At 34.3% G+C, this 18,415-nt stretch overlaps 1 protein-coding gene across 7 annotated transcripts in view; it reads right to left on the bottom strand.

Moving 5' to 3' along the window:
• CDH18 (cadherin 18) overlaps positions 1-18,415 on the bottom strand; it is a 1,107,073-nt gene that overhangs the window by 16,758 nt on the left and 1,071,900 nt on the right. For all 7 annotated transcript variants that reach the window (XM_032279054.1, XM_032279056.1, XM_032279053.1 and 4 more), the window contains one exon: positions 12,885-13,002. In XM_032279054.1, the coding sequence (XP_032134945.1) occupies positions 12,885-13,002 (118 nt within the window). The remainder of the gene's footprint in view (positions 1-12,884; positions 13,003-18,415) is intronic.

Raw genomic sequence — 18,415 nt, 5'->3', positions numbered from 1 at the left:
GTCCAGTTAATTTTTGTATTTTTAGTAGAGACAGGCCTTTACCATGTTGACCAGGATGGTCTGGATCTCTTGACCTTGTGATCCACCCACCTCTACCTCCCAAAATGCTGGGATTACAGGCGTGAGCCATCGCATCTGGCCAAAATTAGTAATAGTTTTGGTTTATTCTTCTACTTCTATTTTTTTGTTAGGTGAATATGAGTCAGGTTTCCTTCACTGGGAGTAGAAGTAAAATGTGAGAAGTGGTATGGGCTAGCAAATCCATAAGGGGAAAAATAATTTTATCTATATATTATATATATATTATCTATACTACATATATATTTTATCTATACATATATAATTTTATCTCTACCTATATACACATATTTGTAAAACAACAATCAATGTTTATATGTTTTACACATATATGTAAAACAACAATAATCAATAGAATTTGAAGTAACAAAAGCATATCTTTCTACCTAAAGCAAAAGAGCCACTAAAATGGATCACTGCAGTTATCCACACTTTTCCATTTTAGGGTCAAGATTGTATAATGCTGTTTAACTTCTCACTAGCTAAGCTTGAGCATGTGCATTCAGGAAAAGGATGGTGTAATTCTCTCAAGGTGCAGCTGGATAAATGTTAGTATTTGACTGGTAGGAGAAAGGAGAGCCACCGTAGAATAAAAAACCGTGTGTCCCAACCTCGTCCCTGACCTCAGATAAGTGACTCAGCAGGACATAGTTGCAGCCACATCCCTTAGAGGATATTTGAGGTATGATTTGCAACTCAGGGCAGATTATATGTGCATTATTTTGTTTAGGAATGGGAGGAATCGCTAAATGGTCTCCTGAAACCCTGTGGATAAAAACAAAATTTTAAATGGTTATACTCTGTAGAGAAATTAAGCATATTACCACACCAGCTGTGAGTTCTCATTTGAAGGACAGAAATAAACTGTGGGAATACGGATTGCTACGAATCTGACAATGCCAAAGAAATATCAGATAAACCCTTAAAAATTCCCATGATTTCCAATATATATCAAACTAAACACCTGCATTTCCCTACCAATGGAGTATGAAATTTGAAAGGAATCCAATAGACCAATTTCTAACAGTTACGTAGTCAATGTTGAAAATATCCCTCATTGTAAGTTCTATGCAATATAAGCTTAAAGTTATGTCTTCTTTCACCAATCCCAAATAGCCACAAGAGAAAAAAAGCTTTCCTGTTTCCTTTTAAGTGTTCTGTCAAAAGCTATAAAGCAACTTATAAATTATTTGATCATTTTTTAGAAGAATGAATGCTGCACAAAATAATAAAAAGTAATAAAGCCAAGGGAAACACTAAATCTTCAGAATGCCACAACAAAGTAAAAATGACGGCCCAAGAAATCTTTTGTGGCATATGGTTAAAAAATTTGATTTTCAGGCCAGGTGCAGTGGCTCACACCTGTAATCTCAGCATGTTGGGAGGCTGGTATAGGTAGATCATGAGGTCAAAAGATTGAGACCATCCTGGCCAACACAGTGAAACCCACACTGTTGGTGGGAGTGTAAATTAGTTCAATCTTTGTGGAAGACAGTGTGGCGATTCCTCAAGGACCTAGAAATAGAAATTCCATTTGACCCAGAAATCCCATTACTGGGTATATATCCAAAGGATTATAAATTGTCCTATTATAAGGACACGTGCACACGAATATTCATTGCGGCACTGTCTACAGTAGCAAAGACCTGGAACCAACCCAAATGCCCATCGAGGATAGACTGGACAGGGAAAATGTGGCACATATACACCATGGAATACTATGCAGCCATAAAATCGATGAGTTCGTGTCCTTTGTAGGGACATGGATGAACCTGGAAACCATCATTCTCAGCAAACTGATACCAGAACAGAAAATCAAACACCACATGTTCTCACTCATAGGTGGGTGTTGAACAATGAAAACACATGGACACAGGGAGGGGAGCATCACACGCTGGGGTCTGTGGGGGGATCTAGGGGAGGGACAGTGGAAGATGGGAAGTTAGGGAGGGATAACATGGGAGAAATGCCATATATAGGTGATGGGGAGGAAGGCAGCAAACCACACTACCATGTATGTACCTATGCAACAATCTTAAGTTCTTCACATGTACCCCCAAACCTAAAATACAATAAAAAAAAGGAATCATCTTCACCTGAAAAAAAAAAAAATATATATATATATATATATATATTTTTTTAGCCAGGCATGGTGGCATGTGCCTGTAGTCCCAGCTACTCGGTAGGCCGAGGCAGGAGAATCTCTTGAATCTGGGAGGCCGAAGTTGCAGGGGAGGTTGTGCCACTGCACTCCAGCCTGGGCACAGAGTGAGACTTGGTCTCAAAAAAAAAAAAATTATTTTCAATTTCCAGTGCATTTTTCCAGTTTTAAAAACAATGTTATTTTCATTCATTTATTTGTAAAGAATTCAAGAGTCTAGGAAAATGGAAATCACATACCAAAAAAAAGAACTTAATATGAGTAGTAGATATTCTTGATAACAAATCATCAAAAAAAAAGTATTTTCAAATTTAAAGGAAAAATTAAATGTTATTTAGAAACCTGTAAACAGAGATAGAAATGCACATATAATTACTATTAATCTCTTGCTGTAATAAAATCTGTAAGATTTACAAATGTACCCTCCAGTTAGAATTAAGCCTATGAATTAGGCTGGCAAATCTCTTTACATCAAATAAAGCACAGTCCCTCAAGAAGCAGGACGAAGATCATGAAACAGAACACATTTATCTTTGTAGACTAATGATGGTTTCACATTGGGGGATTGGGTTAAACTTGCATATTACAAATAAATGAACATAGTTATTGTATTCCAGGAAGTCTAGCTCAAGCTTATATTCATAAATTTAGTAATAATATGGCCATAATTTATTTGCTATAGATGAGAAGTTAAGCAGTTAAAATTGTGCAATGAAATTATTTTATGCTAAAATTAAAAGTTGACATCACAATTTAAAGAGGAGGTGAAAGTGAGTAAAAAACTACATTTTAGTCAGGTAACATTTCATACTTTTTTGTTGTTTTAGGAAAATACAGTTTTAAAAGGCTCCAACTTAAAAATTATCTTTAAATTCTGGTTTTTGAATTTTAAGTAAAATGTTAGCAGCATATTAATGACAAAAATAAGGTCAATATTAAACAAAATTATATATTTTACTGTATATTTTAAAAGAAAAACCCTTCACTTGATTATTCTCTGAATCAGTGTTTAATACTTAATAAATAGGGAAAAATAACTTTCCAGGTAAATATGGAATATTTCTTGGCGTAATTTTTTCTAGCCAACCACAATTGGGTAGTAAAGCAACTAAACAGTGAATGGTAGAGTACCTTATATTGGAGTAGAGAATATAGCACAGTGCTTAGTCATTAGTGTGTTCTCATGGGTGCATTAAAATGCCACTGAGTCTCTGCTTTGCTACATTTCTCTCTCTAGATTTTTCCCACCAATATAAATGACACTGCATTCTGTCAACTTTATGTTGTCTTAATCCACCATTTACTGAAAAGTATTCTCTGATTCATTCTCCCTTGTGGAATGAACTCTATCTTTAAAGTCAAACCATGTTCCACAGCTTTTAACAATATAATTTTTAGTGATCTCTCTAAAGTAACCCATTTCACCTCCATCAATTGCAAGTTACATTTCATAACATCCTTATTTCCCCAACTAGACAGCAAGCCCCTTGAAAGTGGAATCTGTGTCTTTGAATACCTTGAATATGGATAGTTTAGATAACTGCTGTATACCCAGCAGACAGTACATAACACTGGAAAGATGAACTAGCAGAAGGAAACAATGTTAAGAACTATCTACAGAATTTCTCTTAGAGGAAAAACATTCTTTCCAGATAAATATGGAATATTTCTTGGCATAATTTCTTGGTCAAGTGTGATACACGCTGGATAGATAGCTTAACATGTCAGCCTGAGGGAATAGGGATTTTGTGTGTGTGTGTGTGTGTGTATGTGTGTGTATGTGTATGTGTGTGTGTAAATTGTGTCTTCACTTTGAATTAGATCCAATAAGTGAATATATTCATATTAACAATATGCAAAGTGCATTTAATGACATTTCATAAGAAGTACTGTATTTTCTATTAATTATCATTATTGTTTTTCTATGTGATTATATTAAACACTTCATTGTTTCTGGTAAATCTTTAATCATATTAGTTTAGATAAAGTTCATTTTACACTTTACTTTTGAAAAATATTTATTCTTATTTCATCTAATTTTCATTTGGCTGTGATAGCTCCAAATATTTTGCCAAAGGAATTTTATTATAAATAATACAGTTGTTTTCTGTTACATTCGGTGTTTTAAAATACCATTTCTTAATTGTCACATGACTGTTATCTCAGATAGAAAAGGATTCTTTTATTGTAGTTCTTTCTTTCAAATATCATTAAAAGAAGATCAATTGGCTGTTCACTCCTAATTTTGCAAGTGAGTATTTTGACAATATCTACTGCCTTAACAATTTAAATTCACTGTACGGAAATTTGTAAAATTATTTCATCATCTGTCAAGTTAGAAGATTTTCAATCTTAAATCTATACCTTTCTTCACTCAGGATAATTTCTTTGGTTATTCCATTATTGTTTTTCCATCCATTTATTTATAATTTAGTTACCTTCAATGTGACCATCGGGACTTATTACATTTCATGTGTGGTTTCAAATTCTTTAAATTTTCATCTCTATTTGCACCAATAGAATAATAATTACCTATATATCTCCATTTTACAAAAGAAAAAACAGAGATACCAAGAACATAACGACATGGCCATGATTTAATCTATAATTTGTAGAGAAGCCAGGTTTCAAACAGAAGCAAGCTGTTTCTTGAGTCCAACTCTGAAACATTTTATGTGCTACCCCTTTTGAACTTGCTGCTCACTCATATAGTTTTTAATAGTATCAATTTAAATCGTATCATTGTACCAGGTTTTTAAAATTGACAGTGTTTTCATGTTAGCTTAAAAAGTCTCACTTAGATATATAACTAAGTTTAAATATGTTCTAATACATAATACCTGCCTGTCCTTCAAGTAACTTGACCCCTTGCCATGTCCTCTGATCTTCCTCTAAGAAAGTTGTTTTGAGCTCTGATTACCAGAGATTCCTCCAACATAGTAAGGGGTAGTAGGTAAAATTGAGCCAGCATCTAAATATCTTCATGTAAATTTCAAAGTCTCTCCACCTTGGAGGTCACTTTTGGAACACACCCATAGGTCAAGTTTATTAACTGTCCATGTTATCCCAGTTAAGATTTGGAAGAAAGAATTAGCTTAAAATCGATTCTTAGGCTATAATTTCTGTCCTCTGATATCTTTTTCAGATGGCTACTAAGCTGGCCTATTCTTCTCCTGCAGTCTGTACACCCAATCTTTCAGAACTAGTTCGTATGGTAAGAACACAGTTCTTTGGGAAGGGGGGGTGTGTAGCAGGCATGTAAAAGTAACAGAGGCAACAAGTTCCTGAGAAACGGAAAATTGGTTGAAATGGTGACTAATCCTTCAGAAATTTTGGAGAGAAACCTGGATTAGCTCAGTACAGGAGATGGAGTTCTAGCCCAATTTTAATTAAATTTGAAACAGCAAATATCTGTAGCATTCAAGGGAATATCAAGGCAGCAATCATCTTCCTGATAATTAGATTATCATTGAACAGCATCCTTTCTTTAAGTTCCGATTATGTCCCAATTATTTAATGAAACTATTCTCAAATGGCTCTTCATTTATAAAATGTAGGTCTAGGTAAAAAATGCAGTTTTTGACCGACCAATTCTCCCACTAAAAACAAAGAGAGAGGCTTAAAAGTTCAAGAAAATCTCTACTTTCAGGCATCAGAAAACTGCTGAAGCAAGGTAACTAGAGGAGTTAATATTCTAGAGAAGGAAAAACTGTGGAGACGGTTGCAAAACATCCTTTCTTCTACAGGAACTAACAAGAGGGTGGGATTCTAAGCTGGGGACAGAAAAACTAGAGGAGCTTTTGGGATTTTCTTGGGTCTGCAATTAAATTGGAAATTGAGGGACATGGTTGATTTTCCCTAGACATTTGCTAAGTTGAAAATTTAAATTGAAAGTTAAATTGGAAGTTTAACAGAATGCTCAAACTCTAAGCTGAAAAGTCCTGGAAGACAAAAGCGTTTTTGTTATATCCTGGTGTTGAACAGAGATCAAAGTTAAGGACCACTGTGAGAGCACAGGCAGGCTGTCAGTGTAGAGCCCTAGAGGGTCATGCTCTAGAAACGAGACAAATCAGAGACAAACGGAAACTAAACAAAACTGCAAATCAGCCATGACTCAGTTCAGACTCCGAATGGATTCAAGTGAATATAATCCTAATTGCTTACCAGAGAAATGGTGAACACGCTGTGGAGAAATACATTATCGTTTTATCCTCTGTTGGTGCTATGTCTTGAATGTTTTTGTCCCAGCCAAAATTCATGTATTGGAATCTTAGTCACCAATACAAGAATGTTGGGAGGTGGGGTGTAAAGGGTGGTGTTTAGGTCCTGAAAGCTTGTGGACCTAATTAATTTATTAGGTCCATGAATAAATTAATGCCACCATAAAAAGAGCTTTCAGGCCGGGTACACTGACTCACCCCTGTAATTCCAGCATTTTGGGAGGCCAAGGTAGGTGGATCACTTGAGGTCAGGAGTTTGAGACAAGTTTGGCCAACATGGTAAAACCTGTCGCCACTAAAAATACAAAAATTAGCTGGGTGTGCTGATGTGCACCTGTAGCCCCAGGTACACGGGAGACTGAGGCAGGAGAATTGCTTGAATCTGGGAGGCAGAGGTTGCAGTGACCTGAGATTGCGCCACTGCATTCCAGCCTGAGTGATAGAGTGAGACTCTATCTCAACAACAACAAAAAAGTCTTTCGGGGGTAAGATTTTTTCTTCCACTGTACTGCCACATAAGGAAAAGTATGCCTTCCCTCCAAAGATGTCATCTTGTAAGCAGAGACCAGGCCCTTACAGAGAACAACTGATCTTGGACTTCCCAGCCTGCAGAACTGGGAGAAATATATTTTTCTTCTGTACAAATTCTCAGTCTCAGGCATTCCACTGTATCAGTACAAAACATGTGACACTCAATTAAAACATTCTTGATCTATCAAGAAAGAAAACCATATGTCCCAGTCCTGTCTCCCCTTTCCCCTACCCGCATAAAGACAAATTTAAAAAAAAAGGCAAACAAACAAAAAACTTGCATTTGTTCTACATATTAGAAAAGGCTGACAGTGATTGTAAAATCATTGAGATTAAAATGGTAAAGAAAATTTTAAAAATAAACAATTTCACTAGTGATTTACATGTCTGTAAAATAATCAAGTAGATATCAACCAAAGCCGTATGTATTTAGACCACATTTTCTTTGAATGCATATATTTGTTCTCTTAGGACTCTTGCTTCCTTAAGCAGTTCATTAGCTCCATGCTAGTATTTCTACCAATACATTCCCAGCACATGTCACAATGAATAATAAAAACTAGGTCCAAAATAAGGAAACTTTTAAATTAAACATGATAGAACATTAAAGAAGATATTTATTCTGCAATGTTCAGACAAATTATCAGATTCCAAATTCAAGAGGGTTAGAACATATGGCAGGAAAGATCCCATGGGAATGGAGAAAATCTCACAAAAACATAACACCATGTTAAATTTGGATATTTAGCAAAGCCGATTTAGATATTAAATAGGAGAATTTCATCAGAGTGTAGATGGAAGAAGGTCTTCTTAGTTGGTATGAGGAAATTAGCTACCTTATGGTGATTCTAGGTGTAAACACTGCTAAAGTATTTTCTGGTACAAACTGAGAATGTATGCATGCATTAGTAAGTTATCATAAGCACAGGTGTTTTCACAATAGTTGCTAGTACGAGTGAATTCCACAAAGCGTCAAGAAATGTGAAGAGTGGGATCTGATATTGACCGACTTACATGCTACTCACTTAGCCTGACACAATGTTACAGATGCTGGAAGAAAACACAAGCCTTCTGAATCAAAGACAAAGGATCTTTTACTTACATCACAGCAAGGAGCATAAACTATCCTTCAGATCTGTTCACTTCTACTTTAAGGTGAAGAGGAGTGATGGGGAGGCCCCAGGTGCATGTGGAGCACACAGTGGGTTTGTACCTCAGCTAGGGAGTCTTAAATTTAGGGAGCCTGGATCTTCGATAACGAATTGTAAAAAATAACATGCCCAATCTCTGTATCAAAGAGTATCATTATCCTTATTATCCTTATTACACCATTATTGTCATTATCCTTATTACATTATCATTATTACATCAAATAGATAAGTCTTTTGAACCTAAGGAAGACACCGTATCTTCCAAGTCTGATTGTTATACAAACATTGCATAAGAGATATTCTGGAAGAAAATAAAAATTAATGCCTCTGCTTGCAAGACATAAAGAAATGCAAGAGTTTCATGAGAAATTGTTCCCCAGCATAAATATCCTGAGGAGAAGAGTTAAAGATCTGAAGAAGTGCTGGTATTGTTGCTCACAAAGGGAAACTGTTCCAGAGCCTTAGAGTATTTTACAAAAATTACAGTTAAAGATGATTGATACCACTGCACTTGCCTGCTCACAATCCATTTATCTACATATCAACCAAAATAGTCCTTTAGAAATTGTACTCCATCACCCTTATTAAAAAGTCAGTTTCCATATCTTCCTTTAAAATTATGATTATTTGTAAAGAAAATAAAAAAAAAAAGGAGATTGACTTCTCATGGTCTAAGAAATCAAGCTGCTATAGATTGCCTCTTCAGCCAACACTAAATTTAATTTCCACTTTCAATACCTATGTTGACTTTATATGGAAATTTAGCCAGTCCCTTAAGCTTACTGTGCTGCTCTTCCCTATACCTTAGGGCCTTTCAGCTTGCTCAATTTCCTGCATATAAATTTTAACCCTTGCCTCTTTTCTTGCTAAGCTTCATTCATCATTCAGTTGTCAGTTTAGATTCCTCCCTTTTTAGGAACGAATCCTAATTCCCTATTCCAGGACAGGCATGCCTCTTACATGCTGGTTGAACCACATGTTTATTCCTTGTTCCATTTCAGTGTATGCAAGATATCTTTGAGAACAAGAAATAGGTCCTGACTACACCTGTGGTGCGATCATCACTTGCCATAGAAAGCTACAGGAATAGTGTTTAAAAGTACGTTGGTTGAATAAATATGTGAGTTACAATTTTGTGCCTGGAAACATGATAAACTTGTTTTAGTGAACTCTTTCACTCATGTAGAAATTAAAAGAACATATAACCACTTGGATTTGAAACACAGTATCATGCCACATTTGTTTCAGATGCCTTTTTAAGACGTAAGACATTACACTTACAGTTTTTCCTTTCTATCCAATCCCACTTCTTTTCTACATAAACTTGGCAACTCTTTTGCATTTGACGTACTTCTTTCCCATCTATAGATTTCAATTGTACTAAACATTTATAAAATTTAATGTATTTTCTAGGTGTTCAATAGCTATAATTATATATATATATATAATATAAGCTATATATACACATATTGTGCATATATGTAATTAAAATTAAAATGTCTAAAGTATATATAGCTATATATATTATTAAATTTCTGTATATATTTATATGGTTCTATATTGTTATCTATATATGCCAAAACTATAGTTTTATTTTGATATGAATTTCTTATTTTCACACATATTTTTCTATTACTTTTGCCTCATTTTTTCTAACCAATTTTTGATCTTTTTTTGTAAATATGTTATTAATGTATTTCCGTATTTTGTAATTACAAAAGTATTTTTGTCATCATTTATGCATTTTTCATTAATAAATTCATTTCTTGGATTTCTTTCTCAATTAATTCACTCTCTTTTTACATTTTTGGTTCTTAGGCTTATTGTGAACAACAATATGCATCTCTTTGTCTCTCTCTTTTTCTGAAAAATCTCTGTTTCTGTGTACTTGCTCTTTGCCGTAGTGCAATTTGGGAGATGTCACTAAACCAATGGCTTCCTGATGGCTTATCCTGGTTTGGGGTCTGTGTCTGATTTCTGTTGTTTCTCTCAATATGGACTTTCATGTGGGAAGTAGGCACAGAAAGTAATAATTTTTCTTCTAGGTTTATTTGTTTATATTCTGGGGGTTATAAATATCAATTAACTTACAAAGGCACAGAAAATAATAATTTTTCTTCTAGATTTCTTTTAATGTTCTGGGGGCATATAAATGTCAATTAATTTACATAATACAAAGCCCAAGCACTCAAACCCAGCAGCCCAGCATTCTTTGGCTCTTATTCCATTGTATTTTCATTCTGGTTGATCTCCAGAGTACATAAATCAATATATGTATGTAAGCATGTATGTATACAGTTTGGTAGGGCTATTTTATTTTTAATTTCATTTTTATGACATTATTATCTATCATTGCTTTGTCTCTGGAGGCAAGACCCTCTGATTCTAATGTGTATATACATATATATATATATATATATATATATATATATATACGGTATTATTAATTCAACAAAGGCTACTAAGTCAGTGATTCTAATAATGAAAAATGGACTTAAAAACTGAGGCTCAGAAGGTTTAGAGGCTGAATTTATGGAGCACAACCAAGTCTGTTAACTTAAGCACATATTTTCAGCCGTGTTTTCATATCTCCACCCAAATGAATCGCTGTTTTTTTCTATCCAAGAGAAATTATTTCTGTGTTATTTATAATTTCAATACTCAAAAATTGTAAATGTATTCTTACAAAAATTTTAAACATTTTTCCCACTATACAGCCATCCACAGACTTCTCACACTCAAGCTGGTATAGCTGATGTAAGCTTCATTTGTGTTGTTAAAAAAATGTACACACAAACTCCTTTAAAAGTGTGCATATATTTTTAGAAGAAAACCTATATGTGAGTTCTAGCACTAGTAACATCAAATCAATTAGTAAGACATTTCAAATATAATAGGGAATAAGTGGCCAGGCACAGTGGCTCACACTTGTAATCCCAGCATTTTGGGAGGCTGAAGCTGGTGGATCACCTGTGGTCAGGAGGTCAAGATCAACCTGGCCAACATGGTGAAACCTTGTCTCTACTAAAAATACAAAAAATTAGCCACGTGTGGTGGTGGGCCCCTGTAATCCCAGCTACTTGGGCTGAGGTAGGAGAATCACTTGAACCCGGGAGGCTGAGGTTGCAGTGAGCGGAGATCGGGCTATTGCACTCTAGCCTAGGCAACAAGAGCAAAACTCCATATCAAAAAAAAAAAAAAAAAAAAAAGAAAGAAAAAGAAAAAATATGTATATGTGAAATTGTTAATTTAATTCACAAATTCCAGATATAATAAATCTTGTATGAAGAACTTTTCATTAAGAATGTGGGACTCAACAGCAGCAAAATTATTCTGTTTTTCTAAAATACATTGAGACTTATGTGTATGTAGGTTAAATAGCTCGAATTAAACACATTTTCAAATTTAAGTCAAATTTTCATTGTAATGTCATTAAATTCAAATTATTTTAAAAACATAAAATTTTTGCTGGAATAGGAAAACATCTAACTGAAACATTAAGTACCTGAATTGACATATGATTTCAATCTCCTAAGGAAGCAAGTTAAGTAACCTCTGCCAAATTATATAATTCTTTAGAATATGGAAAAATATGATTTTTTGCAAGTTTCACATGTTTAATCATACTGACTATATTTGAATTATAAAACATCCTGTTCTAATGTAGGTAAATGTACAATAGTCGGTTAAATGCAATTTGTCATGCACAAACATACACAAATATTTATTCCCGTAAGTAGAGCTGACATAGGGCCACTTAAAATGTGAGAGACAATTAAGCTTTGAATGTTCTTATAAATCTGATGGCTGTATGCACATTTTGATACTTTGTTATATTTAAAGATGTTTAGGGAAAATGGGAAAAATGCTTTTGGCAGTTTGTTATTTAGTGACTTGCATTTGAAAATCTCCTGGAAGTGAAGAGAGAGGAAATCCAATATTTACTTCAAAGTGTGTGTGTCATTGTTTTCTGCATGTGATTATGAGGCAAGTGTTAAATTCCAAATAGCAGAATATTCAGATAAACACAATCAATTGAGAAAGTTGCACCTAATCAGAAAATTGCACTTACTCTGCGGCTTAATGTTTCCCTAAGGTATGAAGAATGGCTTCTATGAAACCTTGAGAAATGTATAAAAGAGGACATCAAATAATGAAGAAACTTCCATAGTTACTAAATTATGGGATTATTTTTAACAACACAATACAAAGAGCTAAATAAAAATGATTCAAAAATTTCCAGAATGCTCTGCATACTTCTGCATATCTTTCTACCCATATTTTGGACAATGTTCATAATAACAAGAGGAAACATAATTTGTACAGCACATCTTGATAGCCTTGTTCATACAAGACGATTGCAAGCGCTGCATTTCCTATAGTAACTGTCTCTAGGATATATTTTTCATTTTTCCTAATTTGAATATTTTCTACCTCCAAGCAGTGGCAGCAGCTCTCATAAACAAGTTTGTCAGCTAAGATTTCTTTTAAAATTTGCCCAAGAGCATATTACATGTACGTTTCTTGTTTAAAGATATGCTTCTGAATAAATTCAGTGAAAGTTATTTGTACATATGGCTCAATTTTAAATACAAGCTATTCACAGATCATAAAACAGCAACATCAAGCTGACTTTGAATGCTGATTTGCAAGATGTTTGCGGGTATATAAGAATAAAGTCTATTACATATATGGTCAAAGAAGAAACCACAGAGAGTAACAAATATATGTATATATGTTCACCTTCATTGTCCTTCAGAGTGAAGTTTGGATTTACAGGCAGGTGTTCATCAAGAAAGAAGTTAAACCTTGGTCCATTGGCAAAATCATCTTTATCAGTGGCACTGATGGTGTGAATAACCTAAAGAAAAGACACACGCTAAATTGTAAATTTTATTTTGCTTGTTCCCTTGATTTTAATTACATTGTATTCTGTTTAAAAATTACTTTTAAAATACCATTTATTGCAACTTGAGTTATTTTTTCAAATTCAGCTCATAAAATGATCAACTAAATTGCCCTGTCTTAGATTAGAGTTTAGGAAAAACAGGGTATATAATTTCTAACAATTCATCACACTTTATTTTCTAGCATAGCACACACAATAAATTTTTTCTTAATCACCCATGGTACTGTGGGGCCAACTAGGTGCAATGTTTTCACATGAACACCTCTTGGAGAAGACATCAAGTATTGTTTGGACAAATATAAATATCCCAATGTTGATTCAAAACAGCTTATGAGTGTATGTTGGTCTACGTAGTAACTGCAAGAACAGTGGAATCTTGGTTTTATTATTTTTTAGGAGGCCTTTAAGATCATGATCCAGTCCCTGTATTTTACAGTTGAAGAGCCTGAATCCTGGAAAGATGGTGATGTGCCCCAAATCTCTAAAATAATGGTAGAGGCAAAACAACACCCTCAGTGATTTATAAATAACTTCTCTCCAGTGCTCAGGAGAAAGCAATTCTTTAAAATCGGGTCTTACTGTACACTAAAAAGCAGAATAAGTTAGAATTTATGGTGGCCCAAGAGAAGAACATGCATTTCAATAACTATGGCCAGTCTGCTTCTAAAAAATAAGTATCAAAATAAACAGACAAAAACATAGTTTCCTCTTTTGAAAATTATTGTTGTAATGCTTAGGTGTCTTCATTCAACCCTTTTCTTAGAAAAATGAGAAACAAAGAGAGGGTAGGTAGAGCTGTGGCAATAGTATTTCCTGCTTCTGAAATACATTGTATCATGTTAGAAACTAACATAATTTCTTAGAACATTATATTTAATTTCACCCAATTCAGTATTTTACAAGGGAGGTAATTCACCAAAGGATATCACAGTTAAAACCTAAATGTTCTCTCCATGGTCTGAGCCCATTAGTTCGTCAGAAAGATGAGAAGGAAAAGAAAAGTGCTGAGAAGTGGGGGTGAGTGAGGGTAAAACCAGAAAAGCGTGTGTTTTCGTGAAGTGACAGTGAAGAAAGCGCTTCAGGATACATAAGAGATCAACTTCCTCATTGTGTTTACTGAACTCACTCTCACCTCCTTTCCGTACTACTTAAAAGATACACGCTCAGCAAGATCCTATGTGCTTCTTACCCCTGCCTCCGCCTCCAGAGACGTCTCTAGCCTTTGTTTCCCTCCATATCTATTTACAAGCTGAAAACCTTACTGTTTTCTTTGTCCATTTAAAGTACAACTAGTGTCTGGATAGATTGCTTTTCCTTTTGTTTGACTTGGAGTAGGAGAATACATTGATGGATAATCAAAAACATTATGGCAATTCCAGTGATGCCTCATCTGAGGAACATACCTACACTGGCTCCACATGAGTTACTTAATATACAATTGAACTACATGTCAATATTTTAAGTTTTTTAAGGGTTAAATAAGTATTTATGCAGGTATCACATACTCCCTCACTTCCTCTAACACCTACAAATATTTAATGTTACCTCTCTTTTTTCCCCTTCCATGTAAAACAAATGTTCTATCCCCTTTGTCTTGAATTTTACTGATTCTCCAGTGTTTGACCCTATTTTCTCTAGGATACCTTATAACATTCTGATACATTTGAAAGTTTACTTTTTATCTGAGGATAGAATTTTGGAGGAGATTGGTGAAGAAGATTTCATTTGAGTTAACTGAGCTAGTTTATGTTTTCTGTTATCACTGCTGTGGGATTATTATTTTCTTTCCTAGCCATTTTAAAGTAAGTACATAAATTATTTTAATATTTTCTTAATATTTTACAAAAATGAGCTCATATCTGTTAAACTCTGATATAATTCATATTCTATTTTGTCAGACATCTTTTTCACTTTTATGCAGATAATTTCAAATGCAAATTAAACAGGAAGCTCATGTGATTTTTTAGGAGAGAAACTCCTAGTCTCCACATAAAAATGAGGATTTGATTATCCTGTTTTGTTTAACAATGTCCCAAGCGTCTTGAACTCTTATAGAATTGTTGATCGCGTATCTAAGCTTAAATTTTTATTAATCGTATTTCTGAAAAAAAATTTTCCAAAAACTAGAAATGTTAGTCGGACTTTGTCCAAAATTCTGTCATATTTGCTCAGCCTGTGTTCCGTGTTGGCATATTAAATTTTTCTGTTTTACAAATCACCTCATCTCTTTCATCAGATAATAGAATTTACACTCATTGTTACCTTAGACTTTCATTAGAAAATATACCTGAGAAGTTAACATGTTTGCAGTTTTTAGAAGTTGTAAACTTCTGGCAGATATCTAGATAATTAACAGGTTCCCATCATCAATAGTTTCTATCCCTTTGTCAGAATTGTGATTTATACACACTATGTTACCTTGCTATCTTTTTGTGTAATTGCTTTAGTAATGTAAAATCCCTAACAATATTTTTTGGTTCCTGTTTTTTCTAATTCAACGCAAGTGTTAGTTCTCATATATATATGTGTGATCTAATTAGCACATAGAATGCTTATTTTTTTTGAAAGATATCAAATAAGTGATGTTACAAATTTAGTCTTAAAAAACCAAAGGGTGAAAAAAAATGGAGAGTTGCTATTTATAAATAATTACCAGGGAGTTTTTTATGATATCTTCAAATAAATGTATCCACTTTAAAAATATACTTTCTATTGTCTATTAATACTAGAGCACTTTATTAGGGAAAAATCAGTATCACAAATATATAAAATCTGTCTAATCTACTACCATAGTATTAGATTTGGCAAATAAACTTGATTGGCTTAAATATTTTAAAAAGAAAGGTTTTTTTGTTTGTTTGTGTATTTGTTTGTTGAGGCAGAAGCTTACTGTGTCACCCAGGATGGAATGACAGTGGCATAGTCTCTCAGTCTTAGCTCACAGTAACGTTTGCCTCCTTCAGTTCAAGTGATTCTCGTGCCTCAGTGACCAAGTGGTTGGGACTACAGGCGTGCACCACCATGGCTGGCTGATTTTTTAATTTTTGGTAGAGATGATGGGTTTTTACCATGTTGGCTAGGTTGATCTAGAACCCCTAGCCTCAAGTGCTCTGCCCACCCAGAACTCCCAAAGTGCTGGGATTACATGTGTGAGCCACAATGCTTGGCCAAGAAAGTTCTTAACTCAGAAATAGAAAATCAAATACCACACATTCTCACTTATAAATGGAAGCGAAACAGTGGTGACAGATCAACATAAAGATGAAAATGACAGACACCAGGGACTCCAAAAGGGCAGAGACTAGGAATGGGGAGGGTTGAAAAATAAACTGTTAGGCACAGTGTTCACTATTTGGGTAATGGGTACACTACAGGCCCAGTCCCAACCTGAACACAGCATTCCCATGTATAAAAATACCCATGTAACCCTCAACCTAAACGAATATTTTTTTAAAAGACATAGTATGCTGTTTAAATTAATCAATGCATCTGCTTCAAAATATAATCCTTAATAGTATCTGCTTATATATATTAGATAACATCAACTTCTGCTATTTAAATGAACTTGATTTTTGACAGTAAAGAATCTCTATTGACCTAGTTAATTTTTTCATGCAAAATTATATAGTTAACAATTGTATGTGGTGGAGGCAGAGAATAGTGTTATGTAATAAAATTTATTTTATGTGTTATTTTTTATATTTATTTCTAGTGAAAGAATGAACACAGAAGAAATTTAATATGCATAAAATAGAATAGATTCCCTCGATTTTTTCAATGTTTCTACTTTAGACATATCTAAATTTTTCTGAATTCATTTTACTTTAAGAACTGTCTTTAAATTTCATACATGCATGCCTTTCTTTTTAATACTTTTCTTAGGCAATATACTTAAAATATGTATTTTTTCAGAATAGTAAAATATATTAACTAAGGGAACTATATTTTTGCGGTTTACATTAGTATCACAATTTACCTGAAGTCTGCTGTTATATGGGGCTTAAACTTTCACAAAAGGCCAATCTCTTTGCCATAGCTACATTCTGATACAGTTAGATGTGCAGCCTCCATAATAGAAATACCCTTAATTCTAAAAGCAATTGTCATTAAAATAGGAACTGTCACACAGCTTGGTAATACAAATATACTTCAGAAAACTGATTTCTCCAATTGTTGTTTAAATAGAGTTTCGTATTCCAACTCTGCATCATAATGCATCAGATTTCTTCAGAAGAGTTTTCAATATATGGTTAAAGGAGTCAAAGGCTATAAAACAAAAGAATACAGATTGGGACCACTTCACTCTGCAATGGGTTAATCACACGAGTAGAGCACATACATTGGTAATGATTCCTCTAAATGTGGATGCCACAAGCAATACTTAAAAACAATCTTTTCTTCCGTCAATTAAGGATTAAATTTATTTTGGTGGAAGAGTTGAAAATCAATACACAAGAAACAACATAAAAAGTTCAATTATCTTATAATCATGTCTAAAATTGTTAATGTTAAAGGCAACAATGGTAGCTAAATATATAGTGTTTTAAAGAGCAAAAGGAGTAACCACATAATCAACTTACAAAACTTAAAATGTTAGAATGTAGGGGTACTAAGTGTAGTAATTACCTTTTTGACAGCATTAGGTTTTGTGTCCACACATAAATCATGTTGAATTATAATCTCCATAATCCCCACATGTCAAGGGAGGTAATTGGACCATGAGGGCAGCTTCCCCCCATGCTGTTCTGATAGTGAGTGGGTTCTCAGGAGATCTAATGTTTTTTTTTTTTGAGACCAAGTTTCCCTCTTGTCACACAGGCTGGAGTGCAGTAGCGTGATCTTGGCTCTCTGCTACCTCTGCCTCTCAGGTTCAAGCAATTCTCCTACCTCAGCCTCCTGAGTAGCTAGGATTACAGGCAGCCACCACAACATCTGACTCATTTTTTTTTTTTTTTTTGTATTTTTAGAATAGCCAGGATTTCACCATGTTGGGTAGGCTGGTCTCAAACTCCGGATCTCAGGTGATCCACCCACCTCAGCCTCCCAAAGTGCTGGGATTACAGGAATGAGCCACCATGCCTGGCTGATCTGATGGTTTTATAAGGGGCTCATCACCCATCTCTCAGCACTTCTCTTTCCTGCAGGCTTGTGAAGAAGATGCCTTGCTTCCCCTTGGCTTTTCCCTGATTGTAAGTTTCCTGAGGCCTCCCTAACAAGGCTGAACTGTGAGTCAATTAAACCTCTTTCCTTTATATATTACCATGTCTCAAGCAGTTCTTTATAGCAATATGAAAACAGACTAATACAGTAAATTGGTACCATGGAGAGTGGGGCACTGACATAAAGATAATGAAAAATGTGGAAC

The sequence above is a fragment of the Sapajus apella genome, unplaced genomic scaffold (genome assembly GCF_009761245.1).
Source record: "Sapajus apella isolate SASKATOON/1434 unplaced genomic scaffold, GSC_monkey_1.0 scaffold11, whole genome shotgun sequence".
Classification (NCBI taxonomy): Eukaryota; Metazoa; Chordata; class Mammalia; order Primates; family Cebidae; genus Sapajus; species Sapajus apella.
The sequence above is the reverse complement of the archived record's forward strand: the minus strand, read 5'-3'. Positions and strand labels throughout refer to the sequence as shown.